Source organism: Hesperophylax consimilis, chromosome 16, assembly GCF_061612785.1.
Source record: "Hesperophylax consimilis isolate HC1 chromosome 16, BYU_Hcon_1.0, whole genome shotgun sequence".
Taxonomy (NCBI): domain Eukaryota; kingdom Metazoa; phylum Arthropoda; class Insecta; order Trichoptera; family Limnephilidae; genus Hesperophylax; species Hesperophylax consimilis.
The window spans coordinates 17,892,131-17,912,993 of NC_142851.1; the positions used below are offsets into that span (position 1 = coordinate 17,892,131).

The following is a 20,863-nucleotide window of genomic DNA, read 5'->3' on the forward strand; positions in this document are numbered from 1 at the left end:
TAACAGCAGTTTAAATTGGATAACATAACTCTATGAAAATGTCATTGTTGATACCAACTCCATTATTAAATCTACATATAGAAATTATTAAAAAAATACTAAAATATAAATTGACTATGTGTAAATTAAAGAACTTGCATTTCATCAGAACTGCTTATATTGTATTGTTTTATGGTCAGAAATTTTTTTATGTCGCTATTTTATTAGTTAATTATATAAAAAATTCATAAAGCTAAAATATTAATGTGTATGTGTAACTATTTAAGAAAATATTGCAAATGAAAAAATAAAAATAAAATCATAGTGGAGACATAGGTAGACATGATGTGGGTGAGAATTATTTGCTAGAATGCTAAGAATAAGATCACCAGCTAAAAAAATTCAGATATAGTTTAGGTAGGAATAAAATAAGAAATAATTTACATATAAGTTTATTGTTTCTAGTAAAATACAATTCACAAAGAAATAAAGTAGGATAAAGTAATAATTTTTTTACTAAAAATCATGGTATGACTGTGATTTAAAACACTGTCAAAGAAATCAAACCCCGGAATAAAACATGTTGCGGGCGAAGAAGATTAACAGTTTCCGTTCGATTTGCGAACATTCCCCACTTTCACAAGTAAGTTGAAGTCGGACAACTTGCAAGGGGATTTAACTGAATTGATGCCAGGGTGGTTTGTATACACAGAAGGAACAGGAACCGCTCCTGAGCGACCTAGGGCACCAACACGACCAAGTCCAGCAAGAACACGTCCGGGACGAACGGATTCAAGGGACGAAGAAGCGGACACAGCGTATCCTCCAAAGCTTCCCCACGGACCGCGACGAATACCTCCTTCTACAGAGACTGATGATGATCGAGAGATCTTGGAGTACACGCCTGGGGTGACAATTCGTTCAATGGAAACAGATCGGCTGATTGAAACCTTTCCTCGTCGTCCCCATGGTCCTCGTCGAATTTCTCGTTCAACTGACACTGAAAGGGATACAGACACAGAGCGTCCCCATGGTCCTCGTCGACGGCCAAGACCTCCATAACCGCCAAGACCGCCTAGTCCGTCCAAATCTCCAGAGCCACTAAGTCCTCCAAGTCCTCGGCCGTATCCCCATGGTCGTCGTCCGCCTTCAACGGAGACTGATGAAGATCGGGAGATCTTGGTGTAAACGCCGGGAGTGACAATTCGTTCAATAGAAACAGATCGGCTGATTGAAACCTTTCCTCGTCGTCCCCATGGTCCTCGTCGAATTCCTCGTTCAACTGAGATTGAGAGTGATGCAGAGACAGAGCGTCCCCATGGTCCTCGTCGACCGCGAAGTCCTCCATAACCACCAAGTCCTCCATAACCACCAAGTCCTCCATAACCACCAAGTCCATCGAGGTCCCCAGAGCCGCTAAGTCCTCCAAGTCCTCCATAACCGCCAAGTCCATCGAGGTCCCCAGAGCCGCTAAGTCCTCCAAGTCCTCCATAACCGCCAAGTCCTCCATAACCGCCAAGTCCTCCATAACCACCAAGTCCATCAAGGTCGCCAGAGCCGCTGAGTCCTCCAAGTCCTCGGCCATATCCCCATGGTCGTCGTCCGCCTTCAACGGAGACTGATGAAGATCGGGAAATCTTGGTGTAAACGCCAGGAGTGACAATTCGTTCAATAGAAACGGATCGGCTGATTGAAACCTTTCCTCGTCGTCCCCATGGTCCTCGTCGAATTCCTCGTTCAACTGAGACTGAGAGTGATGCAGAGTAGGAACGTCCCCATGGTCCTCGTCGACCGCCAAGTCCTCCATAACCGCCAAGTCCTCCATAACCGCCAAGTCCTCCATAACCGCCAAGTCCTCCATAACCGCCAAGTCCATCGAGGTCCCCAGAGCCGCTAAGTCCTCCAAGCCCTCCATAACCGCCAAGTCCTCCATAACCGCCAAGTCCTCCATAACCACCAAGTCCATCAAGGTCGCCAGAGCCGCTGAGTCCTCCAAGTCCTCGGCCATATCCCCATGGTCGTCGTCCGCCTTCAACGGAGACTGATGAAGATCGGGAAATCTTGGTGTAAACGCCGGGAGTGACAATTCGTTCAATAGAAACGGATCGGCTGATTGAAACCTTTCCTCTTCGTCCCCATGGTCCTCGTCGAATTCCTCGTTCAACTGAGACTGAGAGTGATGCAGAGTAGGAACGTCCCCATGGTCCTCGTCGACCGCCAAGTCCTCCATAAACGCCAAGTCCATCGAGGTCCCCAGAGCCGCTAAGTCCTCCAAGTCCTCCATAACCGCCAAGTCCTCCATAACGGCCAAGTCCTCCATAACCACCAAGTCCATCAAGGTCGCCAGAGCCGCTGAGTCCTCCAAGTCCTCGGCCATATCCCCATGGTCGTCGTCCTCCTTCAACGGAGACGGATGACGATCGAGAGATCTTGGTGTAAACGCCGGGGGTCACAATTCGTTCAATGGAAACGGATCGGCTGATTGAAATCTTTCCTCGTCGTCCCCATGGTCCTCGTCGAATTCCTCGTTCAACTGAGACTGAGAGTGATGCAGAGTAGGAACGTCCCCATGGTCCTCGTCGACCGCCAAGTCCTCCATAACCGCCAAGTCCTCCATAACCGCCAAGACCTCCGAGACCGCCAAGTCCGTCCAAATCTCCAGACCCACTAAGTCCTCCAAGTCCTCGGCCGTATCCCCATGGTCGTCGCCCGCCTTCAACGGATACTGAGAGCGACATAGAGACAGAGCGTCCCCATGGTCCTCTTCGACCGCCAAGCCCTCCGTAACCGCCAAGTCCTCCATAGCCACCAAGTCCATCATAGTCGCCAGAGCCGCTGAGTCCTCCAAGTCCTCGGCCGTATCCCCATGGTCGTCGTCCGCCTTCAACGGAGACTGATGAAGATCGTGAGATCTTGGTGTAAACGCCGGGAGTGACAATTCGTTCAATGGAAACGGATCGGCTGATTGAAACCTTTCCTCGTCGTCCCCATGGTCCTCGTCGAATTCCTCGTTCAACTGAGACTGAGAGTGATGCAGAGTAGGAACGTCCCCATGGTCCTCGTCGACCGCCAAGTCCTCCATAACCGCCAAGACCTCCGAGACCGCCTAGACCGTCCAAATCTCCAGACCCACTAAGTCCTCCAAGTCCTCGGCCGTATCCCCATGGTCGTCGCCCGCCTTCAACGGATACTGAGAGCGACATAGAGACAGAGCGTCCCCATGGTCCTCTTCGACCGCCAAGCCCTCCGTAACCGCCAAGTCCTCCATAGCCACCAAGTCCATCATAGTCGCCAGAGCCGCTAAGTCCTCCAAGTCCTCGGCCGTATCCCCATGGTCGTCGTCCGCCTTCAACGGAGACTGATGAAGATCGTGAGATCTTGGTGTAAACGCCGGGAGTGACAATTCGTTCAATGGAAACGGATCGGCTGATTGAAACCTTTCCTCGTCGTCCCCATGGTCCTCGTCGAATTCCTCGTTCAACTGAGACTGAGAGTGATGCAGAGTAGGAACGTCCCCATGGTCCTCGTCGACCGCCAAGTCCTCCATAACCGCCAAGTCCATCGAGGTCGCCAGAGCCGCTAAGTCCACCAAGTCCTCCATAACCGCCAAGTCCTCCATAACCACCAAGTCCTCCATAACCACCAAGTCCATCAAGGTCGCCAGAGCCGCTGAGTCCTCCAAGTCCTCGGCCGTATCCCCATGGTCGTCGTCCGCCTTCAACGGAGACTGATGAAGATCGGGAGATCTTGGTGTAAACGCCGGGAGTGACAATTCGTTCAATGGAAACGGATCGGCTGATTGAAACCTTTCCTCGTCGTCCCCATGGTCCTCGTCGAATTCCTCGTTCAACTGAGACTGAGAGTGATGCAGAGACAGAGCGTCCCCATGGTCCTCGTCGACGACCAAGTCCTCCATAACCGCCAAGTCCTCCATAACCGTCAAGTCCATCGAGGTCACCAGAGCCGCTAAGTCCTCCAAGTCCTCCATAACCGCCAAGTCCTCCATAACCGCCAAGTCCTCCATAACCGCCAAGACCTCCGAGACCGCCTAGACCGTCCAAATCTCCAGAGCCACTAAGTCCTCCAAGTCCTCGGCCATATCCCCATGGTCGTCGTCCTCCTTCAACGGAGACGGATGAAGATCGAGAGATCTTGGTGTACACGCCGGGGGTGACAATTCGTTCAATGGAAACGGATCGGCTGATTGAAACCTTTCCTCGTCGTCCCCATGGTCCTCGTCGAATTCCTCGTTCAACTGAGACTGAGAGTGATGCAGAGTAGGAACGTCCCCATGGTCCTCGTCGACCGCCAAGTCCTCCATAACCGCCAAGTCCTCCATAACCGCCAAGTCCTCCATAACCGCCAAGTCCATCGAGGTCGCCAGAGCCGCTAAGTCCACCAAGTCCTCCATAACCGCCAAGTCCTCCATAACCACCAAGTCCTCCATAACCACCAAGTCCATCAAGGTCGCCAGAGCCGCTGAGTCCTCCAAGTCCTCGGCCGTATCCCCATGGTCGTCGTCCGCCTTCAACGGAGACTGATGAAGATCGGGAGATCTTGGTGTAAACGCCGGGAGTGACAATTCGTTCAATGGAAACGGATCGGCTGATTGAAACCTTTCCTCGTCGTCCCCATGGTCCTCGTCGAATTCCTCGTTCAACTGAGACTGAGAGTGATGCAGAGTAGGAACGTCCCCATGGTCCTCGTCGACCACCAAGTCCTCCATAACCGCCAAGTCCTCCATAACCGTAAAGTCCATCGAGGTCACCAGAGCCGCTAAGTCCTCCAAGTCCTCCATAACTGCCAAGTCCTCCATAACCGCCAAGTCCTCCATAACCGCCAAGACCTCCGAGACCACCTAGTCCGTCCAAATCTCCAGAGCCACCAAGTCCTCCAAGTCCTCGGCCATATCCCCATGGTCGTCGTCCTCCTTCAACGGAGACGGATGACGATCGAGAGATCTTGGTGTACACGCCGGGGGTGACAATTCGTTCAATGGAAACGGATCGGCTGATTGAAACCTTTCCTCGTCGTCCCCATGGTCCTCGTCGAATTCCTCGTTCAACGGAGACGGATGACGATCGAGAAATCTTGGTGTAAACGCCGGGGGTGACAATTCGTTCAATGGAAACGGATCGGCTGATTGAAACCTTTCCTCGTCGTCCCCATGGTCCTCGTCGAATTCCTCGTTCAACTGAGACTGAGAGTGATGCAGAGACAGAGCGTCCCCATGGTCCTCGTCGACCGCCAAGTCCTCCATAACCACCAAGTCCTCCATATCCGCCAAGTCCATCGAGGTCGCCAGAGCCGCTAAGTCCTCCAAGTCCTCCATAACCGCCAAGTCCTCCATAACCGCCAAGTCCTCCATAACCACCAAGTCCATCAAGGTCGCCAGAGCCGCTGAGTCCTCCAAGTCCTCGGCCGTATCCCCATGGTCTTCGTCCGCCTTCAACGGAGACTGATGAAGATCGAGAGATCTTGGTGTACACGCCGGGAGTGACAATTCGTTCAATGGAAACGGATCGGCTGATTGAAACCTTTCCTCGTCGTCCCCATGGTCCTCGTCGAATTCCTCGTTCAACTGAGACTGAGAGTGATGCAGAGTAGGAACGTCCCCATGGTCCTCGTCGACCACCAAGTCCTCCATAACCGCCAAGTCCTCCATATCCGCCAAGTCCATCGAGGTCGCCAGAGCCGCTAAGTCCTCCAAGTCCTCCATAACCGCCAAGTCCTCCATAACCGCCAAGTCCTCCATAACCACCAAGTCCATCAAGGTCGCCAGAGCCGCTGAGTCCTCCAAGTCCTCGGCCGTATCCCCATGGTCGTCGTCCGCCTTCAACGGAGACTGATGAAGATCGAGAGATCTTGGTGTACACGCCGGGAGTGACAATTCGTTCAATGGAAACGGATCGGCTGATTGAAACTTTTCCTCGTCGTCCCCATGGTCCTCGTCGAATTCCTCGTTCAACTGAGACTGAGAGTGATGCAGAGTAGGAACGTCCCCATGGTCCTCGTCGACCACCAAGTCCTCCATAACCGCCAAGTCCTCCATAACCGTCAAGTCCATCGAGGTCACCAGAGCCGCTAAGTCCTCCAAGTCCTCCATAACCGCCAAGTCTTCCATAACCGCTAAGACCTCCGAGACCACCTAGTCCGTCCAAATCTCCAGAGCCACTAAGTCCTCCAAGTCCTCGGCCATATCCCCATGGTCGTCGTACTCCTTCAACGGAGACTGATGAAGATCGGGAGATCTTGGTGTAAACGCCGGGAGTGACAATTCGTTCAATGGAAACGGATCGGCTGATTGAAACCTTTCCTCGTCGTCCCCATGGTCCTCGTCGAATTCCTCGTTCAACTGAGACTGAAAGTGATGCAGAGACAGAGCGTCCCCATGGTCCTCGTCGACCGCCAAGTCCTCCATAACCGCCAAGTCCTCCATAACCACCAAGTCCATCAAGGTCGCCAGAGCCGCTGAGTCCTCCAAGTCCTCGGCCGTATCCCCATGGTCGTCGTCCGCCTTCAACGGAGACTGATGAAGATCGAGAGATCTTGGTGTACACGCCGGGAGTGACAATTCGTTCAATGGAAACGGATCGGCTGATTGAAACCTTTCCTCGTCGTCCCCATGGTCCTCGTCGAATTCCTCGTTCAACTGAGACTGAGAGTGATGCAGAGTAGGAACGTCCCCATGGTCCTCGTCGACCACCAAGTCCTCCATAACCGCCAAGTCCTCCATATCCGCCAAGTCCATCGAGGTCGCCAGAGCCGCTAAGTCCTCCAAGTCCTCCATAACCGCCAAGTCCTCCATAACCGCCAAGTCCTCGATAACCACCAAGTCCATCAAGGTCGCCAGAGCCGCTGAGTCCTCCAAGTCCTCGGCCGTATCCCCATGGTCGTCGTCCGCCTTCAACGGAGACTGATGAAGATCGAGAGATCTTGGTGTACACGCCGGGAGAGACAATTCGTTCAATGGAAACGGATCGGCTGATCGAAACCTTTCCTCGTCGTCCCCATGGTCCTCGTCGAATTCCTCGTTCAACTGAGACTGAGAGTGATGCAGAGTAGGAACGTCCCCATGGTCCTCGTCGACCACCAAGTCCTCCATAACCGCCAAGTCCTCTATAACCGTCAAGTCCATCGAGGTCACCAGAGCCGCTAAGTCCTCCAAGTCCTCGGCCGTATCCCCATGGTCGTCGTCCGCCTTCAACGGAGACTGATGAAGATCGAGAGATCTTGGTGTACACGCCGGGAGTGACAATTCGTTCAATGGAAACGGATCGGCTGATTGAAACCTTTCCTCGTCGTCCCCATGGTCCTCGTCGAATTCCTCGTTCAACTGAGACTGAGAGTGATGCAGAGTAGGAACGTCCCCATGGTCCTCGTCGACCACCAAGTCCTCCATAACCGCCAAGTCCTCCATATCCGCCAAGTCCATCGAGGTCGCCAGAGCCGCTAAGTCCTCCAAGTCCTCCATAACCGCCAAGTCCTCCATAACCGCCAAGTCCTCCATAACCACCAAATCCATCAAGGTCGCCAGAGCCGCTGAGTCCTCCAAGTCCTCGGCCGTATCCCCATGGTCGTCGTCCGCCTTCAACGGAGACTGATGAAGATCGAGAGATCTTGGTGTACACGCCGGGAGTGACAATTCGTTCAATGGAAACGGATCGGCTGATTGAAACCTTTCCTCGTCGTCCCCATGGTCCTCGTCGAATTCCTCGTTCAACTGAGACTGATGCAGAGTAGGAACGTCCCCATGGTCCTCGTCGACCACCAAGTCCTCCATAACCGCCAAGTCCTCCATAACCGTCAAGTCCATCGAGGTCACCAGAGCCGCTAAGTCCTCCAAGTCCTCCATAACCGCCAAGTCCTCCATAACCGCCAAGACCTCCGAGACCACCTAGTCCGTCCAAATCTCCAGAGCCACTAAGTCCTCCAAGTCCTCGGCCATATCCCCATGGTCGTCGTCCTCCTTCAACGGAGACGGATGACGATCGAGAGATCTTGGTGTAAACGCCGGGGGTGACAATTCGTTCAATGGAAACGGATCGGCTGATTGAAACCTTTCCTCGTCGTCCCCATGGTCCTCGTCGAATTCCTCGTTCAACTGAGACTGAGAGTGATGCAGAGTAGGAACGTCCCCATGGTCCTCGTCGACCACCAAGTCCTCCATAACCGCCAAGTCCTCCATATCCGCCAAGTCCATCGAGGTCGCCAGAGCCGCTAAGTCCTCCAAGTCCTCCATAACCGCCAAGTCCTCCATAACCGCCAAGTCTTCCATAACCACCAAGTCCATCAAGGTCGCCAGAGCCGCTGAGTCCTCCAAGTCCTCGGCCGTATCCCCATGGTCGTCGTCCGCCTTCAACGGAGACTGATGAAGATCGAGAGATCTTGGTGTACACGCCGGGAGTGACAATTCGTTCAATGGAAACGGATCGGCTGATTGAAACCTTTCCTCGTCGTCCCCATGGTCCTCGTCGAATTCCTCGTTCAACTGAGACTGAGAGTGATGCAGAGTAGGAACGTCCCCATGGTCCTCGTCGACCACCAAGTCCTCCATAACCGCCAAGTCCTCCATAACCGTCAAGTCCATCGAGGTCACCAGAGCCGCTAAGTCCTCCAAGTCCTCGGCCGTATCCCCATGGTCGTCGTCCGCCTTCAACGGAGACTGATGAAGATCGAGAAATCTTGGTGTACACGCCGGGAGTGACAATTCGTTCAATGGAAACGGATCGGCTGATTGAAACCTTTCCTCGTCGTCCCCATGGTCCTCGTCGAATTCCTCGTTCAACTGAGACTGAGAGTGATGCAGAGTAGGAACGTCCCCATGGTCCTCGTCGACCACCAAGTCCTCCATAACCGCCAAGTCCTCCATAACCGTCAAGTCCATCGAGGTCACCAGAGCCGCTAAGTCCTCCAAGTCCTCGGCCGTATCCCCATGGTCGTCGTCCGCCTTCAACGGAGACTGATGAAGATCGAGAGATCTTGGTGTACACGCCGGGAGTGACAATTCGTTCAATGGAAACGGATCGGCTGATTGAAACCTTTCCTCGTCGTCCCCATGGTCCTCGTCGAATTCCTCGTTCAACTGAGACTGAGAGTGATGCAGAGTAGGAACGTCCCCATGGTCCTCGTCGACCACCAAGTCCTCCATAACCGCCAAGTCCTCCATAACCGCCAAGTCCTCCATAACCACCAAGTCCATCAAGGTCGCCAGAGCCGCTGAGTCCTCCAAGTCCTCGGCCGTATCCCCATGGTCGTCGTCCGCCTTCAACGGAGACTGATGAAGATCGAGAGATCTTGGTGTACACGCCGGGAGTGACAATTCGTTCAATGGAAACGGATCGGCTGATTGAAACCTTTTCTCGTCGTCCCCATGGTCCTCGTCGAATTCCTCGTTCAACTGAGACTGAGAGTGATGCAGAGTAGGAACGTCCCCATGGTCCTCGTCGACCACCAAGTCCTCCATAACCGCCAAGTCCTCCATAACCGTCAAGTCCACCGAGGTCACCAGAGCCGCTAAGTCCTCCAAGTCCTCCATAACCGCCAAGTCCTCCATAACCGCCAAGACCTCCGAGACCACCTAGTCCGTCCAAATCTCCAGAGCCACTAAGTCCTCCAAGTCCTCGGCCATATCCCCATGGTCGTCGTCCTCCTTCAACGGAGACGGATGACGATCGAGAGATCTTGGTGTAAACGCCAGGGGTGACAATTCGTTCAATGGAAACGGATCGGCTGATTGAAACCTTTCCTCGTCGTCCCCATGGTCCACGTCGAATTCCTCGTTCAACGGAGACGGATGACGATCGAGAGATCTTGGTGTAAACGCCGGGGGTGACAATTTGTTCAATGGAAACGGATCGGCTGATCGAAACCTTTCCTCGTCGTCCCCATGGTCCTCGTCGAATTCCTCGTTCAACTGAGACTGAGAGTGATGCAGAGACAGAGCGTCCCCATGGTCCTCGTCGACCGCCAAGTCCTCCATAACCACCAAGTCCTCCATATCCGCCAAGTCCATCGAGGTCGCCAGAGCCGCTAAGTCCTCCAAGTCCTCCATAACCGCCAAGTCCTCCATAACCGCCAAGTCCTCCATAACCACCAAGTCCATCAAGGTCGCCAGAGCCGCTGAGTCCTCCAAGTCCTCGGCCGTATCCCCATGGTCGTCGTCCGCCTTCAACGGAGACTGATGAAGATCGAGAGATCTTGGTGTACACGCCGGGAGTGACAATTCGTTCAATGGAAACGGATCGGCTGATTGAAACCTTTCCTCGTCGTCCCCATGGTCCTCGTCGAATTCCTCGTTCAACTGAGACTGAGAGTGATGCAGAGTAGGAACGTCCCCATGGTCCTCGTCGACCACCAAGTCCTCCATAACCGCCAAGTCCTCCATAACCGTCAAGTCCATCGAGGTCACCAGAGCCGCTAAGTCCTCCAAGTCCTCGGCCGTATCCCCATGGTCGTCGTCCGCCTTCAACGGAGACTGATGAAGATCGAGAGATCTTGGTGTACACGCCGGGAGTGACAATTCGTTCAATGGAAACGGATCGGCTGATTGAAACCTTTCCTCGTCGTCCCCATGGTCCTCGTCGAATTCCTCGTTCAACTGAGACTGAGAGTGATGCAGAGTAGGAACGTCCCCATGGTCCTCGTCGACCACCAAGTCCTCCATAACCGCCAAGTCCTCCATAACCGTCAAGTCCATCGAGGTCACCAGAGCCGCTTAGTCCTCCAAGTCCTCGGCCGTATCCCCATGGTCGTCGTCCGCCTTCAACGGAGACTGATGAAGATCGAGAGATCTTGGTGTACACGCCGGGAGTGACAATTCGTTCAATGGAAACGGATCGGCTGATTGAAACCTTTCCTCGTCGTCCCCATGGTCCTCGTCGAATTCCTCGTTCAACTGAGACTGAGAGTGATGCAGAGTAGGAACGTCCCCATGGTCCTCGTCGACCACCAAGTCCTCCATAACCGCCAAGTCCTCCATATCCGCCAAGTCCATCGAGGTCGCCAGAGCCGCTAAGTCCTCCAAGTCCTCCATAACCGCCAAGTCCTCCATAACCGCCAAGTCCTCCATAGCCACCAAGTCCATCAAGGTCGCCAGAGCCGCTGAGTCCTCCAAGTCCTCGGCCGTATCCCCATGGTCGTCGTCCGCCTTCAACGGAGACTGATGAAGATCGAGAGATCTTGGTGTACACGCCGGGAGTGACAATTCGTTCAATGGAAACGGATCGGCTGATTGAAACCTTTCCTCGTCGTCCCCATGGTCCTCGTCGAATTCCTCGTTCAACTGAGACTGAGAGTGATGCAGAGTAGGAACGTCCCCATGGTCCTCGCCGACCACCAAGTCCTCCATAACCGCCAAGTCCTCCATAACCGTCAAGTCCATCGAGGTCACCAGAGCCGCTAAGTCCTCCAAGTCCTCCATAACCGCCAAGTCCTCCATAACCGCCAAGACCTCCGAGACCACCTAGTCCGTCCAAATCTCCAGAGCCACTAAGTCCTCCAAGTCCTCGGCCATATCCCCATGGTCGTCGTCCTCCTTCAACGGAGACGGATGACGATCGAGAGATCTTGGTGTAAACGCCGGGGGTGACAATTCGTTCAATGGAAACGGATCGGCTGATTGAAACCTTACCTCGTCGTCCCCATGGTCCACGTCGAATTCCTCGTTCAACGGAGACGGATGACGATCGAGAGATCTTGGTGTAAACGCCGGGGGTGACAATTCGTTCAATGGAAACGGATCGGCTGATCGAAACCTTTCCTCGTCGTCCCCATGGTCCTCGTCGAATTCCTCGTTCAACTGAGACTGAGAGTGATGCAGAGACAGAGCGTCCCCATGGTCCTCGTCGACCGCCAAGTCCTCCATAACCACCAAGTCCTCCATATCCGCCAAGTCCATCGAGGTCGCCAGAGCCGCTAAGTCCTCCAAGTCCTCCATAACCGCCAAGTCCTCCATAACCGCCAAGTCCTCCATAACCATCAAGTCCATCGAGGTCACCAGAGCCGCTAAGTCCTCCAAGTCCTCGGCCGTATCCCCATGGTCGTCGTCCGCCTTCAACGGAGACTGATGAAGATCGAGAGATCTTGGTGTACACGCCGGGAGTGACAATTCGTTCAATGGAAACGGATCGGCTGATTGAAACCTTTCCTCGTCGTCCCCATGGTCCTCGTCGAATTCCTCGTTCAACTGAGACTGAGAGTGATGCAGAGTAGGAACGTCCCCATGGTCCTCGTCGACCACCAAGTCCTCCATAACCGCCAAGTCCTCCATATCCGCCAAGTCCATCGAGGTCACCAGAGCCGCTAAGTCCTCCAAGTCCTCCATAACCGCCAAGTCCTCTATAACCGCCAAGTCTTCCATAACCACCAAGTCCATCAAGGTCGCCAGAGCCGCTGAGTCCTCCAAGTCCTCGGCCGTATCCCCATGGTCGTCGTCCGCCTTCAACGGAGACTGATGAAGATCGAGAGATCTTGGTGTACACGCCAGGAGTGACAATTCGTTCAATGGAAACGGATCGGCTGATTGAAACCTTTCCTCGTCGTCCCCATGGTCCTCGTCGAATTCCTCGTTCAACTGAGACTGAGAGTGATGCAGAGTAGGAACGTCCCCATGGTCCTCGTCGACCACCAAGTCCTCCATAACCGCCAAGTCCTCCATAACCGTCAAGTCCATCGAGGTCACCAGAGCCGCTTAGTCCTCCAAGTCCTCGGCCGTATCCCCATGGTCGTCGTCCGCCTTCAACGGAGACTGATGAAGATCGAGAAATCTTGGTGTACACGCCGGGAGTGACAATTCGTTCAATGGAAACGGATCGGCTGATTGAAACCTTTCCTCGTCGTCCCCATGGTCCTCGTCGAATTCCTCGTTCAACTGAGACTGAGAGTGATGCAGAGTAGGAACGTCCCCATGGTCCTCGTCGACCACCAAGTCCTCCATAACCGCCAAGTCCTCCATAACCGTCAAGTCCATCGAGGTCACCAGAGCCGCTAAGTCCTCCAAGTCCTCGGCCGTATCCCCATGGTCGTCGTCCGCCTTCAACGGAGACTGATGAAGATCGAGAGATCTTGGTGTACACGCCGGGAGTGACAATTCGTTCAATGGAAACGGATCGGCTGATTGAAACCTTTCCTCGTCGTCCCCATGGTCCTCGTCGAATTCCTCGTTCAACTGAGACTGAGAGTGATGCAGAGTAGGAACGTCCCCATGGTCCTCGTCGACCACCAAGTCCTCCATAACCGCCAAGTCCTCCATATCCGCCAAGTCCATCGAGGTCGCCAGAGCCGCTAAGTCCTCCAAGTCCTCCATAACCGCCAAGTCCTCCATAACCGCCAAGTCCTCCATAACCACCAAGTCCATCAAGGTCGCCAGAGCCGCTGAGTCCTCCAAGTCCTCGGCCGTATCCCCATGGTCGTCGTCCGCCTTCAACGGAGACTGATGAAGATCGAGAGATCTTGGTGTACACGCCGGGAGTGACAATTCGTTCAATGGAAACGGATCGGCTGATTGAAACCTTTCCTCGTCGTCCCCATGGTCCTCGTCGAATTCCTCGTTCAACTGAGACTGAGAGTGATGCAGAGTAGGAACGTCCCCATGGTCCTCGTCGACCACCAAGTCCTCCATAACCGCCAAGTCCTCCATAACCGTCAAGTCCATCGAGGTCACCAGAGCCGCTAAGTCCTCCAAGTCCTCCATAACCGCCAAGTCCTCCATAACCGCCAAGACCTCCGAGACCACCTAGTCCGTCCAAATCTCCAGAGCCACTAAGTCCTCCAAGTCCTCGGCCATATCCCCATGGTCGTCGTCCTCCTTCAACGGAGACGGATGACGATCGAGAGATCTTGGTGTAAACGCCGGGGGTGACAATTCGTTCAATGGAAACGGATCGGCTGATTGAAACCTTTCCTCGTCGTCCCCATGGTCCACGTCGAATTCCTCGTTCAACGGAGACGGATGACGATCGAGAGATCTTGGTGTACACGCCGGGGGTGACAATTCGTTCAATGGAAACGGATCGGCTGATCGAAACCTTTCCTCGTCGTCCCCATGGTCCTCGTCGAATTCCTCGTTCAACTGAGACTGAGAGTGATGCAGAGACAGAGCGTCCCCATGGTCCTCGTCGACCGCCAAGTCCTCCATAACCACCAAGTCCTCCATATCCGCCAAGTCCATCGAGGTCGCCAGAGCCGCTAAGTCCTCCAAGTCCTCCATAACCGCCAAGTCCTCCATAACCGCCAAGTCCTCCATAACCACCAAGTCCATCAAGGTCGCCAGAGCCGCTGAGTCCTCCAAGTCCTCGGCCGTATCCCCATGGTCGTCGTCCGCCTTCAACGGAGACTGATGAAGATCGAGAGATCTTGGTGTACACGCCGGGAGTGACAATTCGTTCAATGGAAACGGATCGGCTGATTGAAACCTTTCCTCGTCGTCCCCATGGTCCTCGTCGAATTCCTCGTTCAACTGAGACTGAGAGTGATGCAGAGTAGGAACGTCCCCATGGTCCTCGTCGACCACCAAGTCCTCCATAACCGCCAAGTCCTCCATAACCGTCAAGTCCATCGAGGTCACCAGAGCCGCTAAGTCCTCCAAGTCCTCCATAACCGCCAAGTCTTCCATAACCGCCAAGACCTCCGAGACCACCTAGTCCGTCCAAATCTCCAGAGCCACTAAGTCCTCCAAGTCCTCGGCCATATCCCCATGGTCGTCGTACTCCTTCAACGGAGACTGATGAAGATCGGGAGATCTTGGTGTAAACGCCGGGAGTGACAATTCGTTCAATGGAAACGGATCGGCTGATTGAAACCTTTCCTCGTCGTCCCCATGGTCCTCGTCGAATTCCTCGTTCAACTGAGACTGAAAGTGATGCAGAGACAGAGCGTCCCCATGGTCCTCGTCGACCGCCAAGTCCTCCATAACCGCCAAGTCCTCCATAACCACCAAGTCCATCAAGGTCGCCAGAGCCGCTGAGTCCTCCAAGTCCTCGGCCGTATCCCCATGGTCGTCGTCCGCCTTCAACGGAGACTGATGAAGATCGAGAGATCTTGGTGTACACGCCGGGAGTGACAATTCGTTCAATGGAAACGGATCGGCTGATTGAAACCTTTCCTCGTCGTCCCCATGGTCCTCGTCGAATTCCTCGTTCAACTGAGACTGAGAGTGATGCAGAGTAGGAACGTCCCCATGGTCCTCGTCGACCACTAAGTCCTCCATAACCGCCAATTCCTCCATAACCGTCAAGTCCATCGAGGTCACCAGAGCCGCTAAGTCCTCCAAGTCCTCCATAACCGCCAAGTCCTCCATAACCGCCAAGACCTCCGAGACCACCTAGTCCGTCCAAATCTCCAGAGCCACTAAGTCCTCCAAGTCCTCGGCCATATCCCCATGGTCGTCGTCCTCCTTCAACGGAGACGGATGACGATCGAGAGATCTTGGTGTAAACGCCGGGGGTGACAATTCGTTCAATGGAAACGGATCGGCTGATTGAAACCTTTCCTCGTCGTCCCCATGGTCCACGTCGAATTCCTCGTTCAACGGAGACGGATGACGATCGAGAGATCTTGGTGTAAACGCCGGGGGTGACAATTCGTTCAATGGAAACGGATCGGCTGATTGAAACCTTTCCTCGTCGTCCCCATGGTCCTCGTCGAATTCCTCGTTCAACTGAGACTGAGAGTGATGCAGAGACAGAGCGTCTCCATGGTCCTCGTCGACCGCCAAGTCCTCCATAACCACCAAGTCCTCCATATCCGCCAAGTCCATCGAGGTCGCCAGAGCCGCTAAGTCCACCAAGTCCTCCATAACCGCCAAGTCCTCCATAACCGCCAAGTCCTCCATAACCACCAAGTCCATCAAGGTCGCCAGAGCCACTAAGTCCTCCAAGTCCTCGGCCATATCCCCATGGTCGTCGTCCTCCTTCAACGGAGACGGATGACGATCGAGAGATCTTGGTGTAAACGCCGGGGGTGACAATTCGTTCAATGGAAACGGATCGGCTGATTGAAACCTTTCCTCGTCGTCCCCATGGTCCTCGTCGAATTCCTCGTTCAACTGAGACTGAGAGTGATGCAGAGTAGGAACGTCCCCATGGTCCTCGTCGACCGCCAAGTCCTCCATAACCGCCAAGTCCTCCATAACCGTCAAGTCCATCGAGGTCACCAGAGCCGCTAAGTCCTCCAAGTCCTCCATAACCTCCAAGTCCTCCATAACCGTCAAGTCCATCGAGGTCGCCAGAGCCGCTAAGTCCTCCAAGTCCTCGACGTCCCCATGGTCCTCGTCGACCGCCAAGTCCTCCATAACCGCCAAGACCTCCGAGACCACCTAGTCCGTCCAAATCTCCAGAGCCACTAAGTCCTCCAAGCCCTCGGCCATATCCCCATGGTCGTCGTCCTCCTTCAACGGAGACGGATGACGATCGAGAGATCTTGGTGTAAACGCCGGGGGTCACAATTCGTTCAATGGAAACGGATCGGCTGATTGAAACCTTTCCTCGTCGTCCCCATGGTCCTCGTCGAATTCCTCGTTCAACTGAGACTGAGAGTGATGCAGAGACAGAGCGTCCCCATGGTCCTCGTCGACCGCCAAGTCCTCTATAACCACTAAGTCCTCCATAACCGCCAAGTCCATCGAGGTCGCCAGAGCCGCTAAGTCCTCCAAGTCCTCCATAACCGCCAAGTCCTCCATAACCGCCAAGTCCTCCATAACCACCAAGTCCATCAAGGTCGCCAGAGCCGCTGAGTCCTCCAAGTCCTCGGCCGTATCCCCATGGTCGTCGTCCGCCTTCAACGGAGACTGATGAAGATCGAGAGATCTTGGTGTACACGCCGGGAGTGACAATTCGTTCAATGGAAACGGATCGGCTGATTGAAACCTTTCCTCGTCGTCCCCATGGTCCTCGTCGAATTCCTCGTTCAACTGAGACTGAGAGTGATGCAGAGACAGAGCGTCCCCATGGTCCTCGTCGACCCCCGAGTCCTCCATATCCGCCAAGACCTCCGAGACCGCCTAGTCCGTCCAAATCTCCAGACCCACTAAGTCCTCCAAGTTCACGGCCATATCCCCATGGTCGTCGTCCTCCTTCAATGGAGACGGATGACGATCGAGAGATCTTGGTGTACACGCCGGGGGTGACAATTCGTTCAATGGAAACGGATCGGCTGATTGAAATCTTTCCTCGTCGTCCCCATGGTCCTCGTCGAATTCCTCGTTCAACTGAGACTGAGAGAGATGCAGAGACGGAGCGTCCCCATGGTCCTCGTCGACCGCCAAGTCCTCCATAGCCACCAAGTCCTCCATAACCGCCAAGTCCATCGAGGTCACCAGATCCGCTAAGTCCTCCAAGTCGTCGACCGTATCCCCATGGTCGTCGTCCGCCTTCAACGGAGACTGATGAAGATCGGGAGATCTTGGTGTAAACGCCGGGAGTGACAATTCGTTCAATGGAAACGGATCGGCTGATTGAAACCTTTCCTCGTCGTCCCCATGGTCCTCGTCGAATTCCTCGTTCAACTGAGACTGAGAGTGATGCAGAGACAGAGCGTCCCCATGGTCCTCGTCGACCCCCGAGTCCTCCATAACCGCCAAGACCTCCGAGACCGCCTAGTCCGTCCAAATCTCCAGACCCACTAAGTCCTCCAAGTCCACGGCCATATCCCCATGGTCGTCGTCCTCCTTCAATGGAGACGGATGACGATCGAGAGATCTTGGTGTACACGCCGGGGGTGACAATTCGTTCAATGGAAACGGATCGGCTGATTGAAACCTTTCCTCGTCGTCCCCATGGTCCTCGTCGAATTCCTCGTTCAACTGAGACTGAGAGAGATGCAGAGACGGAGCGTCCCCATGGTCCTCGTCGACCGCCAAGTCCTCCATAACCACCAAGTCCTCCATAACCGCTAAGTCCATCGAGGTCGCCAGAGCCGCTAAGTCCTCCAAGTCCTCGGCCGTATCCCCATGGTCGTCGTCCGCCTTCAACGGAGACTGATGAAGATCGAGAGATCTTGGTGTAAACGCCGGGAGTGACAATTCGTTCAATGGAAATTGACCGACTGATGGAAATATTTGGACCCCGTCGTCCTCCATGTCCGATTCGTCGGATGCCACCATCAGTGGTTATAGGGACATCCACTCCATGAACAACATCTCCAATCTTCTTGATCACGATTTCTTCTTCGTATATCTTTTCTTTAGCATGGTGATGCCCATGCTTTGGCCTTTCTTGAACAATAATAATTTGTTTTATTATTTGTTCAGTACTACCGCTTTCTGACGAGTCGGAATCGCTCCAAGAGTTTGAAGCATCGTCAGAAATTATTTCTTTTCGGGAAATTATTTTTTCGATGATTTCGCCTTTACTGTTCGTTTCGATTATGTCCTCCTCTTCCAGAATCCTTTCGTGTAAGCCATCACTGTCTAAATGACGCCCATGTTTAAACAAATCTTGTACTTTGTTTGATACAGCAGACGATCCTGTTCTATGTATCTGAAAATAAAAAGCAAATGTTACTACCACCCTCACCGCATATGTCTACATCCTTTGGTCTAATGTGATGTGTCAATTTCGTTTATTTTCTACAAAATGGTGTCATGATTAAAAAATTAAATATATATGTAATTTATTTACAAATTTTTGGCATTGTGGACATTATTCACTTATAAATTATGGAATATTCTCTTGTACACCTTATTATATGTTTTTTAAATAATTAATTACATAAAAAAACATAATTGAAATATATCTTTAGACCAACATAAGTTAATAGTCAGTTATTGGTTAGTTGTAGTACAAACGAATACTCGGGTGCATTTATTTTCTGATTGAAATCTAAATAATATTTAATTGCTTTTCAGGTACAAACATGAAGAACGTCACATTGTTTATTGATGACTAAATGAATGATTATATCTAAAGAAGAGCGATCCGACTATTTCGATGAATGTGTAGGAAAAAATGAAATAAGTACATTAACCTTACAATGAGATTAAAAGATTATTGATTCAATGACATAAATATTAGTATAGAATGAAATATATAATATTTACCTGCCAGCAGCAGAATACAAACAGAAGAAGAGTTGTTCTCATGGCAAAGAACCTACATAGATTGATGAAAATCTGGGGTTCGACTCGCAATTTATACCATCTAAGAGTACATTCTATTCCGTCACCTTTACAGTTTTCTTGTTTGTTTGTATTGACGTACGGCTGATTTAAGAAGTATAATCAATTCATCCCTAAGGCAAGCATCATTATAATGATTGTACCTACTTATACCAAAAACGTTTACGACGTTTTAGACGAGAAATGAATGATTTATTCTAAACATGGTTGTATTGCAATGTAATGTATAAAGTAGTAATAGTAATATAGATAAATTGTAATATGTTTGTTTACCTGCCAGGAGCAGAATACGATCAGGAGAAGAATAGCCCTCATGGCGGAGGGCCTAGTGAGACTGATGACACTATTGAGTGTGGCTACCAATTTATAAGAACCACGACGGATCATTTTATTTGTTATGCTAAATAAACTTAATCGTCTTGGTAAATATTCCACAGGTGTTGGGTATCATTCTTCGGTTAATAAGATTGATTTATCGGTGTTTAACCAACGGCGGCTTTAAACAAATATTAAAGCCAAATAAATATGTGAATGCATTTTAAAAACAGCCGATAGCAACATCAAGCGAATTCTTAATCTTTACTTCATAAAACACTTTTGAACACACGCAATATTTGAGATTAAAGGCGAATACAACGGAATACTTTTAGGGGTTTAGGTTGTTGGTGGGATGAAATTACATGTATAAACAATATAATCATTAAAAAAAATTGTTGTAACGTTTTCCAATATTAGGAGATATACACGTATTATGTATTTCAGCGGCCTTGCGCTAATCTTTCACGAAAACCGCACTTTATAAATTAGCCTAAAATTATTATTATTAATTATTAATCCTTACGAAATTTTGTAAATGGAAGAGTGAATTGGGGCTAAAACAAATTGCTGTAAATTAGAGTGTGTTGATGATTTTTAGGTATGTCTGGGCCTGAATAGGCTGCAAAGCAAGTTTTATATAAAGAAGGGCGAAACGCGTGGGTAACTGTAAGTTATGTAGATGAGCAAACCTAAAGCGAAAAATCAATCCAGAAAAAGTTCAATAAGTAAAAACAAGTAGGTACACTTATTACAAAGTCATGTCTTGTGTAAAAGGTTATGTGGAAAAATTGTTTGTGAAGGGCGAAATCTGTCCGGACGCGCAGGAAAATATAAAATAAAATTCAAAATGCGCGACAAACGGCAGCATTTTGGGAGGACTGGGAATTGGACGAATCGATTGTTCAATTAATTTCCAAGAGGTATATACTGCAACAACACACACCAACATAAATTTTAAAATATTAAATACAGAAACCCGTGTAATTCAAATATATAAAGTTCTCCAAAAATTTGGCTTTTTTTTCCTAATAAATATTTATGTGGAGAGAGTTCCTCTTGGGGTAAAAATACTTGTAAACGTTTCAAAGATCCAATGATGTCTGATTATGACTAAAATGGATCGAAATGATATGTTAGTCTCCTTAAACGCAGTCCATCCATTGACATGAGCAACCAGCTCTGGTAATGGGCTCCATCGAAGCCATAATTGTGTTATCTTCTCAGATGCACATGTTGTAATAGTACTAACCTGCTAACCCCGTACAAATCATAAGTGTGCCCCATCGGTGAGATAGGCAGACACCTCTGGTCTGAAACCCCAATTTCCTGAAAAAACTATTGAATCCGTAGAAACTGGCGGTTCGTTTGATAGATTCCTTTATTTTAATACTGGAAATGCAGTGCTCATTCTGCCGGTTCTATCATCACAGCCGGGAGACACACATGAGAAGC

At 51.5% G+C, this 20,863-nt stretch overlaps 1 protein-coding gene across 7 annotated transcripts; it reads right to left on the reverse strand.

Moving 5' to 3' along the window:
* Positions 1–415: 415 nt before the first annotated feature.
* On the reverse strand, positions 416–19,497 carry LOC149416818 (uncharacterized). Of its 7 annotated transcripts, none has more exons than XM_089640987.1 (3): positions 19,367–19,497; positions 17,439–18,455; positions 416–17,141 (listed from the first exon to the last, which is right to left on the reverse strand). In XM_089640987.1, the coding sequence occupies exons 1-3, from the start codon at positions 19,478–19,480 to the stop codon at positions 579–581; spliced, it is 17,694 nt and encodes a 5,897-aa protein (XP_089497113.1). In that variant the 5' UTR covers positions 19,481–19,497; the 3' UTR covers positions 416–578. The 7 variants fall into 7 exon arrangements, with proteins under 7 accessions (XP_089497113.1, XP_089497116.1, XP_089497112.1 ...); XM_089640990.1 differs by having other exon boundaries at positions 416–15,980; positions 16,458–18,455; XM_089640986.1 differs by having other exon boundaries at positions 416–16,165; positions 16,256–18,455.
* Positions 19,498–20,863: the final 1,366 nt, after the last annotated feature.